This window comes from Thunnus thynnus, chromosome 8 (assembly GCF_963924715.1).
Source record: "Thunnus thynnus chromosome 8, fThuThy2.1, whole genome shotgun sequence".
Classification (NCBI taxonomy): Eukaryota; Metazoa; Chordata; class Actinopteri; order Scombriformes; family Scombridae; genus Thunnus; species Thunnus thynnus.
The window spans coordinates 2,059,805-2,076,090 of NC_089524.1; the positions used below are offsets into that span (position 1 = coordinate 2,059,805).

The 16,286-nt window shown below is 37.9% G+C and overlaps 1 protein-coding gene across 1 annotated transcript in view; it reads right to left on the reverse strand.

The window, feature by feature from the left end:
* LOC137187284 (nardilysin-like) overlaps positions 1–16,286 on the reverse strand; it is a 32,398-nt gene that overhangs the window by 2,673 nt on the left and 13,439 nt on the right. The window contains exons 14-30 of the mRNA XM_067596080.1: positions 16,200–16,258; positions 12,795–12,849; positions 12,170–12,274; positions 11,667–11,790; positions 11,262–11,348; positions 10,914–11,033; positions 9,756–9,807; positions 9,120–9,270; positions 7,927–8,054; positions 7,405–7,567; positions 7,059–7,090; positions 5,367–5,505; positions 4,716–4,763; positions 4,521–4,573; positions 3,253–3,336; positions 2,972–3,179; positions 1,252–1,341 (exon numbers count right to left, since the gene is read on the reverse strand). Of these exons, the coding sequence (XP_067452181.1) occupies positions 1,252–1,341; positions 2,972–3,179; positions 3,253–3,336; positions 4,521–4,573; positions 4,716–4,763; positions 5,367–5,505; positions 7,059–7,090; positions 7,405–7,567; positions 7,927–8,054; positions 9,120–9,270; positions 9,756–9,807; positions 10,914–11,033; positions 11,262–11,348; positions 11,667–11,790; positions 12,170–12,274; positions 12,795–12,849; positions 16,200–16,258 (1,698 nt within the window). The remainder of the gene's footprint in view (positions 1–1,251; positions 1,342–2,971; positions 3,180–3,252; positions 3,337–4,520; positions 4,574–4,715; positions 4,764–5,366; positions 5,506–7,058; positions 7,091–7,404; positions 7,568–7,926; positions 8,055–9,119; positions 9,271–9,755; positions 9,808–10,913; positions 11,034–11,261; positions 11,349–11,666; positions 11,791–12,169; positions 12,275–12,794; positions 12,850–16,199; positions 16,259–16,286) is intronic.

Genomic DNA, 16,286 nt, shown 5'->3' on the forward strand with positions numbered 1-16,286 from the left:
TATTTTTATCACCATTCAAGTCAAATTTTAAGCAAACATTTAATGGTTTCAGCTTTTTTTTTTTCAGCAAGAGAATTTGCATCTTTTCTTTGTCTTAAAGTTTAGTAAAGTGAATGTTTTTGGGTTTTAGACCATTTATTAGACATTTGATAACATCATCTCAGGCTCTGACGGACATTTTTCACAGTTTTCTGATGTTTTATTGACCAAACGACTAATCGGTGAATTGTGTAAATAATTAAGCAGCCAGGGCTCCTTAATTACAGGCAGAAGCCAAATCTTTCTAGCTTTAAGTCAAAGACTGAATCTGAGAATGTGGATTCATCAAATATTTGGCCTTTTTACCAGGAAAAATGACTTAAATGATTAATAGTTTATTAAAATAGTTTCAAACTAATTTTCTTTCTTTCGACTAATAATGCAGGTATATTTGTCCCACAGCTGTTGTCTTTTCTAATGTGATGTTATAAATGCGTTTTAAGTGCTTCCTAAAACATTTCATGGTTAGTTTGTTCATAGGATTGAATTATCTACATTTAGTGCTTATTTTGTGATATTTCTTCATATCAGACAGTCGACGGGTGTCTTGTCTCCAGCTTGTTAAATGGTTGATGGTCTTTGAAAACATCAGAGACAAAGATAGAAATAAGTCTGATATATTTTATTTTCAGATATATGAGTGTTGTCAATAAATCTTAACCTTTGTTTGGTAAAGAATTATGTCTAAATATTGATGGTTGCTAGAGTACAGCACTTTTAAAGGATCATATGTCGTTAGGTTTTCATGTTTTAGCAGATTAATTACAAACTGTGAATACATTCAGTTCCTTCTGAGCATTTTCCAAATCATAACATCACTTTTCAAACTGATTTCCTTCCGTCCGAGCAGCCACTGGTTTCAGATCCTTCAATGAAAATCAATTTGTGGAGAAGAACAAAGTGAACGTGCCAAACCGATCCAAATAAAACATAAACATGTAAAATAATAATCGGTTATGTTTTCTATTCTTGCATAAAATAAACTATAAAAGGCTGGAAAATGTCCAAAAGCTCAAATCAGTACAGATCGTCTCATCTGTTGTTTCCCTTCATGTTTAAAAATTGTCAACTAACGTGTTGCTTAAACCTTGTTTTCTCTGAGTTTTTCTCTGAGCTGATTCAAACTGTGATACAAAGAAAGAAGCTGAGAATTCAAATGAAGTCAGTGAAAAAGTGTCAGCAAACGTCCACAAACACAAACACGTCACTCACATGTACGCTGAGCTTCCTGCTGCTGCTGTTTCTGTGCTCCAGGAACCAGGAAACCAGCTCCTCCTGAGTGAAGAGCTTCAGAGCCTCGATCTGCAGCAGAGACCAGAGCCGGTTAGACCAGAACCACAGACCAGAGCCACAGACCAGAACCACAGACCTGCAGCCTTTTGCATCACATTCACTTTTTAAGTCCAGACTTGCCCTGGTTCTGGTTACACATCACTAAATGTATAAAGTTGGACCAAACACGTAGAGATTTATTGTTACTTTAATATTTATACGCCGTTACACAGATGACTGCTACACAAACACAGTACAGATCCTGTTTAGACTGAAGTCTCACAATAAATATATTTGCATTTTTGCTGTTAATGCACATAGAAAGTACAATAACAAGCTTTGTGTCTCTTAACATCTCTGCTGTGTGCGCTCAGGTCTGCCTTCAGACTCAAAATAATGAATCATCTTAAAAGATGAGTTCACAATTTTTCAAGTGTGTCTTAAAACAACAGTCAGGTGTATATATGAACATTGAAACATGTGTTTCTTGCTGTAATCATTCCTCCTGTTCATACTGACCATTAGAAGATCCCTTCATAATGACCTTACAATGGAAGTGATGGAGGACAAAATCCACAGTCCTCCTTCTGTGCAGGAATGTATTTCAAAGTTTATCTGAAGCTAATATGAAGCTTCAGCGTCCAAATGAGTCAAATCAAGTAGATATCTTTCAACGTTACAGTCTTTTTAATGCCAAAGTCCCTCTTTTTGTTACTATACTTCCACCTGCAGCTCAACAGGGAAACACTGTCCAAGGAAACACAAAGAGGGAATTTGATGCTAAAAAGACTGTAAATGTGTCAGATATCCACTTGATATGACTAACTCAGACTGCTGAAGCTGAATAGAAGCTTCACAGAGACTTTTAAATGACTTAAATGATTTTATCCTCCATCACTTCCATTGAAAGCACATTTGAAGGATCTTTTAATATCCAGTATGAACAGGAGGAATGATTACAGCGAGGAAAACCTCTTTCACTGTTCATATAAACACCTGACTGTCCTTTAAGGCTCATTAACACCAGCATTTAAAACTTTGCAGCAAATTCAAATCATTCAAATGAAATGGCAGCGATCAGCTGGGGAGATGTATGTACGTCCCTGTGACCAACAGAAGACTGAATTCAAACAGCTGACTTTTTGTTCTGTAAGAACTCTATTGAAACTGTCACCGGTTTGTTTTTCAGCAGTTGATATTGTAAAAGTTTTCTGTGTGTTTGTGAAATCCAGAATCTATCAGACTTTCTCTCTCAGGTGGGAAAATGACAGCAGAAGGATTATAACACATTTTATCTGATACTTTATTATAATTATGGCTTAACTGTATATTAATAAATCTAAATGTTCAGACAATAAACTTTTTTCCAGCCCTGACTAGCAAAATAAAAATGATATCAGTATTACTGCTGACAGTGCAAACAGAACAGCTGTAAAACTGCGTCCGTTAGTGTTTATGAAGTCGATACCTGTTCATTGTTGTTTTGTGTTTACCTCCCGACTTCATCCTGTCTCATAGTTTTCTTGTTTATTTGCATAACTCTGTGGATTGATTTCACTTTCACAGGCCTTCACAGGATGCCGTATAGATATAATTCATGTGATACACAGTTTATTGGAGAATATATCACTATACAGAAGGAAATATTTGTGTGTTTTACCTCCTTGTTGAGCCGGTCGAAGATGTACTGCTGTGTGACGACCTCAAACCAGTTGCGGTCCACTTCCTCTCCCAGGTGAGCGTCCTCGCACTCCTTCAGCTTGATCAGCGCCGTCACCTGGGTCCTAAAGGCCTCCTCGCTGAGACCCGACAAACGCTCGCCGAAACTGAGCAGGAACTCCTCGATCTTCGCGTCAACGAACTCAGTGCTGCGGAGACAAACGCAACGTTTAGAACCTGCGGCGCTACACAGGAGTTAAAATTACAAGAGGTCAAGTTCACCTGAACTTGGTGGCCTGCGTTTCCACGGTGACGGAGAATCCCAGCACCCCTGAGGTGTTCCTGCAGGTCGGGTACACCTGGTACCTGGAGGTCAGAGGTCAGAGCGGTGGACAGTTTACAGGAGACGCCGAGAAAACATGATTAAATATTCTCTTTCACCTTAAAACAAACATTTAAAAAACTCTGTGGATTATCTGAGATAAGTGGAGCGTTCACAGATCATCTGGATATTGTTCACATCTAAGACATCTGTTGCTTTAACAGAGACATGATGCACATGATGTGGTTCGTTTATCTTTTATATTTTCCAGTTTTTGCAGTTGATACACTTGAAGTTTGAACACATTTCAATCTGTTGACATTAATAAAGGTTGGAAAATACTTTCCTGCAGCTTCCATCACATAGATAGAAATAAAATAAATAGTCGTCAATGAATAAACTGGACTTTATTTTAAGTCTCCATATATTTAGCATTAATAATCAGTATATGAACTAGGGCTGCAAATAATTATTTTCATTATCAATGTTAATTATTTTCTTGATTAATCGATTAGATGTCACTCAGTGTTTCTTAAAGTCAGAGATGATGCCTCAAATGTCTTGTTTTTAACTCAAAGATGTTCAGTTTACTGTCATCGAGACTAAAGAAACCAGAAAATATTCACATTTAACAAGCTGCAATCAGAGAATTTGGACTTTTTTTTTTTCTTAAAAAATGACTCAAAGTGATTAATTGATTATCAAAATAGTTGGCGATTGATTTAATCGTTGCAGTTCTAATATGAACATGTGGTTCTAAGCAGATATGTGTTCATTAACGTATGAGTCAATAACTATAACTCCTCCTGTGTGTCCTTCTATCTGCTTAGGACTTTTTAACACCTGTTTATGAAGGATCTTAGTTTATCCATATGAGTAATTATGTAATTTAACTCTTTAAACATGAATTCATCATTTTTAATATTAATATTAGACTTTATTTCCATTGTGGCCTGTTTGAATTCAACTTGCTCTCATTTCACACACATCTGTCCTCACTTCTGTAATCCTGGTTTTATCTGCTATTTTTTTTAAAAAGAACTAATACAAGTGGTGCCGTTTGTTAGTTTTCATGTGAAGTTGCTGATAAAATGGCTCCAACATGCCAAAGAATGTAGATTATCTATCTAACTCTCTCCTGCATTATGAGATTGTAATTAAACAAGAGGCAGTAAGTATATACAGGATTACTGAAGGTGTAAATCCTGTAAAAATGAACAAGAGTTACCCCAGTGTCTCCTTCGTCCTGAGGAAGTCGAAGCAGGGCTCCTCCATGTGCATCTGTGGAGACCGACAGAGACTCAGATTAAACAGGAAAATCTGATTTCTGCAGTTTAAAAAAACACGACATTTTCTGTCCAGACGGTGTTTTTTTCTTTCAGTTTAGTTTCGATGACATGGAGGTAAACATTTTAAAACTCACCACCATCAGCTCCATCAGGGCGTGCTCTCTGAGGTTCTTCAGCCCCGACTGGAACAGATTCAAGATTTATACACAACACAGATCAAAAGTCTGAAGAATAAAACACGACTTTCACTAGAAAGTTGAAATTGGATCAGTTGATTGCAACCGAAACGAATTTAATTTGACACGTCAGGTTACATCAACCTTAAACCAGTGAAACATGATGTACGGCAGCTAGGTTTCCTCCCCAGTACCCTACTGGTTAACATATGATACATAACCACAACGTCCGTGGTTTGATTCCAGCAGCAGACTTTGTAACGTGTCGTTCTCACTCGCTCTCTCTGCTCGTTTCCTGTCATCTCTCAACTCTCTTTAAGGTCAGTGTGGGGACTTTTTATTCAATCTTGTGGCCCAATCAGAGAAGTTCCATCTCTTTTAAGCAAAGGCAAAAGTCTAACAGTTAAAAAAAACAACTAAAAATTACAACACTGCAGATACAGGATGAGGATATAATTATGAAAGGGTAAAAAAAGGGCATCAAACCAGAATAAGTGTGTGATAAAGGCCGAGTTAAAGCTCTACACCTCTCTCAGATCTATCAGTGCAGGTACACAAACATCAAAATTTAAAATCCGCCAAAGAAATCCGGTGATGCGTCTTCCCCACCTGGTAGTAGACGGTGACCTCAGAGTTGGCGTCTCCCTTGTTGAGAGACTTGACTTTACAGAGATGATGTTTCTGAGGCAGCTCCACCACCCGAAACAACACGGGGACCTCTGCTGGCAGCGGCTGGAACTGCAGCTTACTGCAGAGACAGAGATAGACCAGTCTGTACTGGGACCAGTTTGGCTGTGTGGTTGAGGATGTGATGTGGACTACAGCTGCAACTAACAAACATTTTTTTAAATGTAGTGATCATTTTGTCTTTAACACATCAGAAAACAGTTAAAAATGCCTTCACAATAAGCTCTGAGCACAAGATGACATCATTACATCCAAAACATTAAATTCATTTTAATCTACAACCAAAGAAAAGCAGTAAATTTGCTTGATAAACGACTTAAATGACTCATAAATTATCAGAATAGTTGCTGATTAAAAGTTCAACTAGTTTGAAATATATTGACTGATATTTGATGGTAGTGATATTTTCTAAGGCTGCGACTGACCAATCTGCTGATTATTTTCACTCATTGAATATTTTCTTCATTGATTAATTGTTTGGCCTATAAGAAATAATAATAATAAAAAAGAATTATCTAAAGCACAATGTGGCATCAAGTTGTCTGAACAACCGTCCAAAAGATATTCAATAAATCTCACTGGAAGAAAAGGAAAAGAAGAAAAGTCTCCAAATATTAGTAACGTTTTGCTTGATAAAAAATAATCAATTATCAGAAGAAACAGAGGATTTCTTTCTTCTGTTAAATAATAATAATGTTTCTAAATATGCCTTTTATGCAAAATGTATGAATCATAGTTTAACGCTGCAGTTTAGAGAAGTACGAGTGTAAAAGTGTCAACAATTAAGTTCTACTTTAAAAAGCACTAAAGTCATTTAGTTAAACTTTAAGTTTTGTGTTGATTGAAACACTAAACAGTTTGGATACTGGGAGATGTCACAGAGACTCCTGACGCCATCATTACCTGTCACACCTTCACTGTAGATCACCTGGATTTAAGTTTTTATATTTATTATTAATTAAAACTGACCTTAAAACAAATTTATGCACAATCTTAAAACCTCAGAAGAAACCAAATTAGAAAAAGTCTCCACATATAAATATCCTGGAATATGTCTGGATGATTATCTTTCATACTAACATTGATCATCTTGTTCAGTCCACATTTTTAACTGTTTTAGATGATGGTGACATCCTGTATATGCAGACATCAGACTCACTAGAAACACCATTTATTATCATTCATGATCTCTTTTTTTTATTCCTCCAGTTACCCTGAACTTGGTTAAACATATTGTGCAATCTGCTTTTTTCAAGGAAACGCTTCCTTGTAAAAGAGACGATGCATCTCAAGAGACTCCCGGTTAAAGTTATGTTTTAAAATAAAATATAAATGTGGATAGACTTCAGGTTTTGGCTGTTAAAAATTTTACAGGATAACTTCGTCATCGTCTTCTTCAAACTTCCAGCTGACTGAATGTAAAGTACTAAAAGTGTTTGCTGACGTGATGTGTATTCTCATCTATATTTCTCTATATTTATCTTGTTATATAAATGTAATTCTCATAGGCCTACATACTAAACAACATTATTACTTTTTGTTTCTTTCTTCAACAGCCTGAAATATTATTCATGTCTCCACAGTTACTGCAGTTAACTGAAGCAGGATACTCACTCAGTGAAGTACTGCAGGAACTCTTTGGACTCCTGTTGGAGGAAACAAACTGCATGAGATTACAAATGTAAAAACTTTTATACATCTTCAGTGTGTGTGAGACAGTGTCAGTAAGTCTGGATAATCCACAGACTCGCTGTGAACAGTTTCCTGTTTCCAGCGAGGTAAAGAAGAAGAATAGTTCGTATGAAAACTGTTCTGTTTTATCCAAAGTAAAACTGATGTTGAATTTATCACATTTTTTGATGCTGTTTACACCACAAACTACTTTTCATTCACCTCTATTGTTTTGTGTTGGAGGCATCTGAACCCATGAACCTAAACCCTGAATCTCAGCGTGTCTCACCGTGCTGGTGAAGTTTCCCTGCACCAGTCCCTCAGTGTACAGCTCCGCCTTCAGCCCGGTGACGAAGGTCATGAGGTCATCGACGGTCAGACCCTTCATGACGGCCTGATACTTCTGGATGACCGACCAGCGACAGTGCTCCAGGATCAACAGACGAACGTCCCTGCAGACAGCAGAGAGATGGACGGTGTAGCATTTAAAGACAAAACACAGCTGAAACCTCTCCTGTGCTTTCATTCAGGAGTTTGGGTGTTTTCCTCCATGTGTTGTTCTGTCTGGTTGGTGTTCCTCATTGGTTCGCGGCAGATCTGAACACAATAATCAGACCAAAACAACCACACAGAGAAGAAGACCCAGCAAGAAAGTTTGCTTTAACAAAACATGAACCAAACAACAAAACTCCAGAAACTTTGCAGGTTTGTTGCAGTTTTCAGGCAAAATAAACTGAGTTTATTTCAGTGTTTGTTTATCAGAATGGAAAAAGACTCCATAGAGATGAGTGTGTGTGTGTGTGTGACGTACTTTCCCAGTCTTTCTGGTTTGATGAGGATGTTGAAGTAGGTCTTCTTCAGCTGTTCTGAAAACATGGCGAAGACTCCCGGCTCAGCAGTGAACTCGGCCAGATGATCCACGATCAGCTTCAACAGCAGCTGGAGGACGGAAGGAGTCATTGTGTTTGAATCTCTTCCCTCATCAGTAATTAACGGTTCCTGTCTTTGACTCTGAGCTGTGTTTCAACAGTATTTCTTTATTTTCAAACCATCATAATTAGTTCTTGGTTGAAACCTCTGACCTGTACGTCTCTCCTGGTTTTAGTTTCAGCTTTTTTTTCACAGTTTCATTTTTGCAGGTTTTCTAATTTTTCATCACAATTCCAATTCTGCTTGTTTACTGTGTTTGTTAGAAATGGCAATGTAAACAAACAATCATTTCACATCAGTGTCATTTCAAAATGATTTAAAAAAACAACAATATTTTCATTACTTGTTAATGTAGTCAATAAAATGTCAGTTTTTAGGAACCTATATGAGGCTTGTTTATCTAAATGTGTCTCAAATCCTGCACATGGGACTTGTTGACAAACCAATAACATGTTAGTTCATCTCTTGTTTTAAACAAACAAACAGAAGGAAATAGTGTTTTTGTTGGGGACTATTTCCAGCAGCGGATGATGATCATCAAAGATTGTTTCCGTCCAGCTGTTTTTATGCACGTTGACGAAACAAACTGGCAGATCAATCATTGAATTTATGTGTGTGTTGGTTTAGTTTTACTTTTTAAGGGTTCATGTTAAAAGTATAGACTTAAAAATGTACAAAAACAATGAGAATTTCAATGAAAACGTGTAGTTTTGTTCCTGCAAGTTGTGGAGCTTCTTAAGATGCTCTCAGCCTCCTACGAGAAGGTGGGAGTCGCTCATTAATCTCAGCTGGATTTTAGGATCTGCTTTTGAGAAATGAGGAGACTCTAACGTTCCTTCAATGAACACATGAAACAAACAGAAATGTCATATTTCCATCATGTTTTCCATCGTTTGAACTTTAACTGCTGCTCTCCTATTGACGTCATCTCCTTGTGTCTTCTTCTGCAACAGTTTAATGGCACCGACTGGAGAATTAACGGCACCAGCTGTTTATCTCCTAATATTCACACAACAGTGGTTTAAACACTGCATGTGTGTGTGTGTGTGTGTGTGTGTGTGTGTGTTTACGCACCGGCAGTTTGTGGTTGAAGCCTTTCAGTCGGATCACCAGGCCGTGCTCTCCGGCCACCAGCTTGTACTCCAGCTGAGCCACGTCGGCCTCGTATGCCGGCTCTGCCAGGTTGTGAGCCAAGATGTTCACGAAGAGGTCAAATAGCAGCAGACTGAAGGAGAATCAGCACAGTTAAACACAGCAGACTGTGCTCTGACTATATGTAGAATGACTATGGTCATTTTCCATGAATGTTCACAGCAGTTAGCTAAATGCAAATAATGTTTAACTTTTCTCAAAAAGCAGAGGTGGTTGCATGTATTTTTGTTAAACTGAAGTGTATCTATCAGCAGTAAGTTCACATTATTTAGAGCCATTTTTTGTTAATGTTTTGTTTGTTTTCCACCACTAGGGGGAGTAGTGCTTCTGTCAGTTAGGCAGAGGTTAATATAATCAAAGGATTACTTGACACAGATGTTGCTGTGTCAGTTTTTGACCCTGCAGTAATGATTGTAAATGAATATTATGTTTTCTTTTGTCTATGATTGGGAAACAGACTTATTACAGAGAAAGTGGATGTACTCTGTTTGTTTTAGAAAACCTACAGACTGCAAAGAGGTCACTACAACATTCATGTGTGTGTCGATGGTCTCTTACTTCTCAGGACTCTTCTGAATCATCGGGGAGATCAGGTTGAAACGAATATAAGCTGAAAGACAGAAAAAGACACAATCATAGTGTTAAATTTAGTTCATCTTATTTATTTGCACAAATGACAAGACAAAAAAGCTCATAGTGCATTAAATGTGTAAAAAACCCAAAAGGGCTCATGAAGACATCTCACCAAAAAAAAGTTAAAGAGACAAACAAACAAACAAAAAAAGCAGCTGAATATTCAGCCATGACAGAGTTTGATGTGTTGGAGGACAGAAAGTGTAGTTTAGTGTTAGAAAAGATTTTCAAAGTCATGGCTGCATATTTATCAGATTTCTGCAACAACTCAACTCTTGCAAGATTTCAGAACGAGACTTCTCCTCGAGCGAGACTTGGTGAGACACAATAACAAACATTATTTCTCTGTATGGTTCTTTATAATGATGTCAGACACTTATAATAACAATCTGAGCCAATCAGTAGCAAAAACACTTTTAGTGGACGTCCACTGACGGGCCGCTGGATTACACTGCAGCCTGTTTGTCTGCTGCCAGCTGAAGCGTTCTCGCTCAGTACTGGACCAGTTTCAAAGACTGTTGTCCTCATTAGTCACTTAGACACAAAATGATGGGAAAATAGGGTCCAGGTTGAAAAATACCAAAGATTCCCTTTAAATAAACCACTTTTGATATTATGAAACCTATAATCCCCAGTTATCCAGCCTCCACCATTACAACCTTGTTATAGCTGACAATTACTGATTAAAGAAATTATTATAAAAATGTTTAGAACGATTTGCAATTTTAATTAGTCAATCCTTCAAGCAATTTTTTCAACAAAAAAAACATGAATTCACTTTTTTCAGCTTCTTAAATGTGAATATTTACTGGTTTTAAGAGTTTTCTCTGATAATTAACTCAATATCTTTTGCTTTCAGACTGTTGCTCGGACAAAACAACAAAATAAAATCTGTCAACTTGGGTTCAGGGAAACTGCAAGGAGTATTTTTCTTTATCTTTAGGCATTTAAAAAAGGCATTAATTGAGAAAACGATCTATAGATGAACTGATAATTGGTAAAAAATGTTCATCTTAGTGCTAAAATAACAACAAACATCCCTCACAGTGCACAGCTTTATCTAACAATATGAACTGTACCCACCTTTAGGTATCTTGAACTTGTTGTCCTTCTTGTACCACAGACTGCCTCGGTCATTGTTGACTATCCTCACAGGAAACTCTGATTCTGGACTGTCGAACGCTTTCAGAGTGAAATCCGTCGCTTCAGCAGGAAAAAGAGAAGAAATCTGCTGATCGAACAGCTGCTAAACATGTTGGCCTCGTTTTTTTTATACCTTTACACAGACTGATGGAATATAAATATGTTATTCAGCTCCTGGTTGTTGCTTTACATAATAATAAATAGTACACTAAAGTAGATTTTCATGTGAATTTAAATTTCCCTCCAGACAGTCAGTATTGTTGAATGTGTGTGTTTGTTTGTACTGACCTATGAACTTGTTCTCAGCAGGAAGGTGGAGTTCAGGGTTGACTTCGAAGTCTCCTGCCCAGCGCTGAGTCCACTCCTCTGGGATATCTGACGAGACAAAACAAACATATCAGACCCTTTTATTCAGTTCTCTGGTCTGAATAAAAAGGTCTCATTCTGTCTCCAAGGTAACCAGGAGAACCGAGGACACAGGATGACACTCGGAGCAGAGAGAATTATTCGCAGTATGCAGCAGAAAACAAGCTCCAGTTCACAAAACATGTTAACCGATGAAAGTGACGCAGCTAAAAACAAGAAGCTGCTACGTTACCTAAAATACAATATAATATAGATGTCCGTCCTGTGGAGGTGTGTGCAGGGGTGTGCAGGGGTGTGCAGGTGTGTGTGTGTGTGTGTGTGTCGTACCCTCCATGTTATAGCAGGTACCGAACCATTTCTCTCTGAGCGGACAGTGACCTTCGTTCTCTGGTGACAGCAGCAGCAGGTTTGATCTGTCCGGAGTCAGCAGGGACAGAGCAGCACTGATCACCTGCACACGCACGCACGCACGCACGCACACATATACACACACACACACACACACACACATATACACACACACACATATATATACACACACACACACACACACACACACACACAAATACACACATTTTTACAGGACACCGTATAAATGTTATTACCCAAGCATCAATATATTTCATATTTTTAAACCTTACATTTCTACTTTAGATAAATTAATTAATTAATGAATGAATTAAATTTTTTTTTTTTGCTATTTTCTGACATTTTATAGACAAAACAATCAGTAGATTTGGCAGATTAACTGATAATGGAAATAGCTGCAGAGTTTAGAGTGTGTTCTCAGGCTGATTCTGGATCAGAGTCTGGGTCCTGGTCCTGGTTACCTCCATGTCGTACTCAAACATGAGCTGGTCTCCGGTCAGGAAGTCCTCTTTGGGAAACAGCTGCATGTTCTCACAGATGTTCTCCACAAACTCGATCGGATCCGTCTGATCAAACAGAAACACGAGAGAGATGTTCACAGGTTCAACTCCTTCACAAACTGCTGATAAAAGCTTCGGTCAAATAGCGTTTCTGTTATTATTAGAGCAAACGAGAATGATAAAAGTTTTCATGTGTTTGTTTGTTACTTAGATGCTTGTGGAAGCTTCATATACTTTGTATTTGCCCAGTTAATTATTAGTCATTTTATTATAATAAACAAACTTTTTTACTTGGAAACACAGTCGGGAAAAACATTCTTGCTACACACACATATGCAGGATTATTAGTACTAACTGTTTATATCCAGAGGGCTGATCTAATTTAATTCTATTCTTCTAATTATTATTATTGTAGCTTCAGTGATCACAGCTAATGAAGTGTTTCCCTGAAGCTGATTAATTTTAGCGTTTGCACACAGCAGACTCTGATTGTTCATCACCTGCTGACAGACACAAGTGTGCTGCGTCATTATGTGGTTGTAAACACATTAATTTCCCCTCAGAGAGAATATTTATGCTGCAGTACCTGCTCCTGATAGTGGAACTCGTTGGCTTCAATCTTCTGAATTTCCTCGTAGATCCTGGAAGATAAAGATGTTCGCTGAAATATGAAGCTTCTCAGAGCAACAAGACACTAAAGTAAACATTCAAACAAGGACAAAAATCTGGATATATGAGTGTTTTTACATGCACATAATTCTGATTATTGTAGACTTTCTGCATTTACTTGATTCATTTAAAAGAACATTTTTAGGGCCTGTATTTTGTGTTTGTTTCTTTCTTTCTTATTATTCCACCACTTCACACCTAAATTTGACCCCCTAAACATGCTCAAAAACTCAAATTTGGCACGCACATGAGGTCTGGTGAAAAATTTGATAAAATGTAAAAATTAACCCACAAAGTGCTAAAATGTGCTCTCTAGCGCCACCTATGTAACTAAAATGGCCGCCGCGGCCCGTAGGAATGTTGTAGAGAGATCGAACAAAAACTCAATTATTCGTCTCATCAAGACCTACAAATCACACTCTGACACCCCTGACCTAAATCCAACAGGAAGTCCGCAATGAGCCTGTCAACATAAGACTTTGGCTCAATTTTGGCCCCCGAACAAACGCTATCTCCTCCGAGGGCATCAATGGTATCAATTTCAAACTTTGACACATGACTTATGACACTGTGCTGAAAAAAAGTTTGTAATAACGCGAACGGTTTGGATGTTATAAGCCAAAAGTTGCAGTGCCACATCACCCTTACAATGCAAAACAATGGGGAGGCATGAACTTTGTGTCAAACAGAGGCTTCTGATGTCTAAACTATAAGTCTGACCACTTTCAAACCTGTATCACAATAGAACAATACTATAAATTTGAATTTCACTTTGTTGGTAAAATCACACATCTGAACCAGTCCATGTTCAAAATGAGCTCTTCTTTGTTTAGAAACAATATGTATATGCTAAATGTCTTTAAAGAAGCAGCCTTTACACCACTCAGGGGTTTTTGTTTTTAAAAGCAAATTGTTTTATTGGCATATAAAATTGCCCCCCACCCCTCCGATTTCATCAGGTGGGGGACAATGATATAGTTTGATGCGGTATGTTGGTTTTCCTCCTGTCCTCCCCAATTTTTTGAGTCACCAGCCGCCACTGGTGTGGGGGTTGAATGCAGCTCATTTTTGTAGGATACAGCAGAAAGGCCGATATACATACAGTACATTATGTACAAACTTTGTATGAAGTTTGGTGTTATTATCATTTATTTTACAATAATTATAGGTCTTATATTTATAATTCAGTAGTGGGGATGATCTATGAGGGGAAGGGAAAAAATGTGAGGGTGACAGTTTAGTGATAAAGTGCTGTAGAAAAATACCATCAAAACTTAAATTTGTAGCTCTGTACTGCAGTTTTTCCTTTATTAAGGCCCGAGCACCTAGCGGTTCACTCACACTCTCCATTCAAATATATGAGTATTTTTCTGTGTCCAGCTGCAGTTACTTGTTGTCTCTACACACCTGATAGTACACATGTCAATCAAACTTTGACCAGGTCATGTGGGTTAAAAGTCTTTACTTTTCTAAAAATAGACTTCATGAAAATTAGGAAATTAATTTGTTTTACACACAAACTCATCAAGAGTTTTCAATTTACTAATTGAAATTCAAGTGAATGGGCCCAAAACTTGCATAATTTTGATGACACAGGTTTGAGCAAGACAGACATGTCTCACCCTGCAGAAAACTCTCATCCTCACACCGTTGAGATTTGATGTTTCGCCATGACAGAGGAAGTTGCTATAACTTTATTGTAAATGCTCCAGTCTGCACCAAACTTTACATGTTTGATAAGAGTCCCGGCCTGAACACGTCTACATGACAACATTCCATCAGTGATGCAAACTGGCTGAATAGCGCCCCCTACAAAATTTCAGCAAAGCAGCCCCAGCAGCAGGCAAAATAGTGGACAAAGGAAGTGATGTTTATCTCCTTCTTGCACTGTCTGAAAACAGCCCGGGTCTGAAGACATCTACATGTCCGTGACAGAAGACCTTCGATTGCGTTGCAGCCTGACGTACGCAGAGGCGCAAGGGCCCGTTCATCGCTGCTTGCAGCTTTAATTTTATGTTTGATTTGTGGAAACTGGATTTTTAAAATAACGCAGTGACATCTGAACTCATTTTGGTAAGACAGATTTCATGTCCACCAGAAAAGAAAACAGAGAAACTGGATGTGACATCACAAAACGGTGAGAAGTCAAGCAATGTCGTGTTTAAAGTCTCCCTGCACTACAACTTACACAAGTGTGATGTGGAAACTTGAAGCCTCCAAAGGAAACATCTTGTGTCCAGCAGGTAATCTTTTGAAGTGAACAATATTTATATATTGATAGATTCAGATTTTTTTTACATGAAGGAGAAGGATTTTAGGATACTATTCACAGAGTATTTTTATATGTCTTGTCTGGAGGGGATCTTTAGGGGAACAATAATAAAGAAATATAGACATTAACGCTAGTTTTGATACTAATGAAGTTGAAAACATATTCGTATGACGGGTCACAGCTTTACAGAGTTGTAAAGTGTGAGGGGCTTTTCTCCATTTTGAATTCACATCTAAAATGTTTCCTTAATCGATCTCCTCAATGTTACTTAAATAAACTCAGGACTCTCCCAGATAATCTAACAATCACATAGGTTTATATTATGACCACCAGTTTTGTTTGACATTTTGATGGACAGCTCTAAATACTACAATACCCATGAGCCTCCGCTGCCGTTTCTATGGAGAAGAAGCCAGTCAGAGAGGCGAATCAAACGCTACTGCATTTCATTTAGGGGAAAAAACGTGTTGCCATGGTTACTGAAGTCATCCACAATTGGCACAAAATGTAACAGTGAATTGATTCGAGCTGCAGATTGTGTTTTCAGTTTTCTCAGCAGGGTAATCTTTAGTTTCCCTGCTGTCGCTGTTGGCAGCACACATAACAGAATCTGAAGCTCAGTGATTGGATGTTTCCTGCTGTCTTATATCTTCAACTTTTATCAAAGAATTGTGTTCAAAGAAATATTTTTTGCCACAGTTGTTCATCTTTTTTTACTGATGATTCAACCAGGATACTAATAATTCAATGCAGGAAACACTTGACCAGGTTTCTGACAGTGTTTTTTGTTACTGTAGTGATGCAATCTTGAATTCAAAATGTGTGTGTGTATGTGTGTATGTATGTGTATGTGTGTGTATGTATGTGTATGTGTGTGTGTGTGTGTGTATATATGTGTATGTGTATGTGTGTGTGTGTGTATGTGTATGTGTATGTGTATGTGTATGTGTATGTGTATGTGTATGTGTGTGTGTGTGTGTGTGTGTGTGTGTGTGTGTGTGTGTGTGTGTGTGTGTGTGTGTGTGTGTGTGTGTGTGTGTGGAGCCTGACCTCTGCTGAGGGCCCAGAGTCTGGAGCATCTTCAGGTACTGGAACACCAAATGAACTACCTGCACAGAGGACAGAAAAGCTTTGAGT